General features: G+C 65.6%; 1 protein-coding gene across 1 annotated transcript in view; it reads right to left on the bottom strand.

The window, feature by feature from the left end:
- Nucleotides 1–510: 510 nt before the first annotated feature.
- GPIHBP1 (glycosylphosphatidylinositol anchored high density lipoprotein binding protein 1) overlaps nucleotides 511–1,415 on the bottom strand; it is a 1,478-nt gene continuing 573 nt past the window's right edge. The window contains exons 2-3 of the mRNA XM_081817155.1: nucleotides 1,003–1,236; nucleotides 511–860 (exon numbers count right to left, since the gene is read on the bottom strand). Coding sequence (XP_081673281.1) covers nucleotides 631–860; nucleotides 1,003–1,236 — 464 coding nt within the window. The 3' untranslated portion in view covers nucleotides 511–630. The remainder of the gene's footprint in view (nucleotides 861–1,002; nucleotides 1,237–1,415) is intronic.

The following is a 1,415-nucleotide window of genomic DNA, read 5'->3' as shown; positions in this document are numbered from 1 at the left end:
GTGGGAGGCTACCCCACCTGCTTCAGCTGCTTGACAGGCAGGGTAGGACTCTGGGCTGCTGGGCTGGTGGGGATTGAGGGGTCCTCTGAGCCTTGTTCCATGCTGCTCTGATGGGGAACCTGAGGCCCAGACCCAGGCCTCCTCTCTCCTATCCCAGGGCTCTGTCTTGTCACCAGCCAGGAAGGCGGAGAGCCCCCAGCACCCAGTGGTGCCGGCCTGACCAGAGCGGGCCCTGGGCACCCTTGGGTTTCCTTTCCCAAGCCCTCCCACTGCCCACTCCTCTTCTCAGGAACCCAGGCAACAGTCTGGGGGAGGGGAGGGGAGAGAACATGGCCGACTCCCCCTGGCATAGGATGCATGTTTTCTCTATCCAGCTGTGTGGACCCGCCCTGTGAGCAGCCGCGGCCTGGACCTGGGGCCAATGTGTTGCCACAGGCGGTGGGGAGAGGAGGAGGCTAAAGATGCCAGACAGCCAGGAAATAGGAAATGCAGACGGGGCAGTGTTGGCCGGACCATTAAAGATGCTCCAAATTTATTCATCAAAGCTGGGACGGGGAGCCAGGTGGGTAAGGCACTGGACAGAGTGCTGGCCATCCAGGGTGTGAGTGGGGTGGGGGTGGGACCACGCATTCAGGACCCCACGGCCTGAAGGCCGGGAAGGAGGCTGAGCAGGAGAGCCACCATCGTGGGGCTGCCCTGGGGGCTACCGGCTCCGTTGCCTGGGGGGTCCTGCCAGGGTGGGATGTTGCAGAGAGTGGACTGGCAACAGGTCAGGGTCATCAGGGTCCCTTCCAGTGTCTTAGTGATGGGCTGACACGTGTCTGCACACCATGCGGAGTAGGTGGTCAGAGGACCCGACTCTGGGAGGGGGGAGGGGCGGGGGAGAAAGGCTTCGTCACGCTGAACAGGCTGGGGCAGGGAGGAGGCCCCTCACTGGGGTGCACGCCTTTCTGCGTGGGAGGTGGGGCACCTCCTGCCCTGGCCACCGCGGGGCCTGCTCACCCGTGTTCCTGTGGGAGATGATGGCTTTGCAGAAGCTGTGGCCGTGGACGCAGTTTTGAACTTGCTTGCAGCGCTCCCCCATGTACAGGGACTGACAGGCATAACACTGCAGCAGCCCTGGGAGGCAAGGGGGCTCAGGCCAAAGGGCCTCTCCCTGCAGCCCAGCGCCTCCCCCTGCAGCCCAGAGCCTCCTCCTGCAGCCCAGAGCCTCCCCCTGCAGGCCAGCTCCTCCCCCTGCAGGCCCAGAGCCTCCCCCTGCAGCCCAGAGCCTCTCCCTGCAGCCCAGAGCCTCCCCCTGCAGCCCAGAGCCTCCCCCTGCAGGCCCAGAGCCTCCTCCTGCAGCCCAGAGCCTCCCCCTGCAGGCCAGCTCCTCCCCCTGCAGGCCCAGAGCCTCCCCCTGCAGCCCAGAGCCT

This window comes from Leptonychotes weddellii, chromosome 4 (assembly GCF_054177405.1).
Source record: "Leptonychotes weddellii isolate Sample4059 chromosome 4, ASM5417740v2, whole genome shotgun sequence".
Lineage (NCBI taxonomy): Eukaryota > Metazoa > Chordata > Mammalia > Carnivora > Phocidae > Leptonychotes > Leptonychotes weddellii.
The sequence above is the reverse complement of the archived record's forward strand: the minus strand, read 5'-3'. Positions and strand labels throughout refer to the sequence as shown.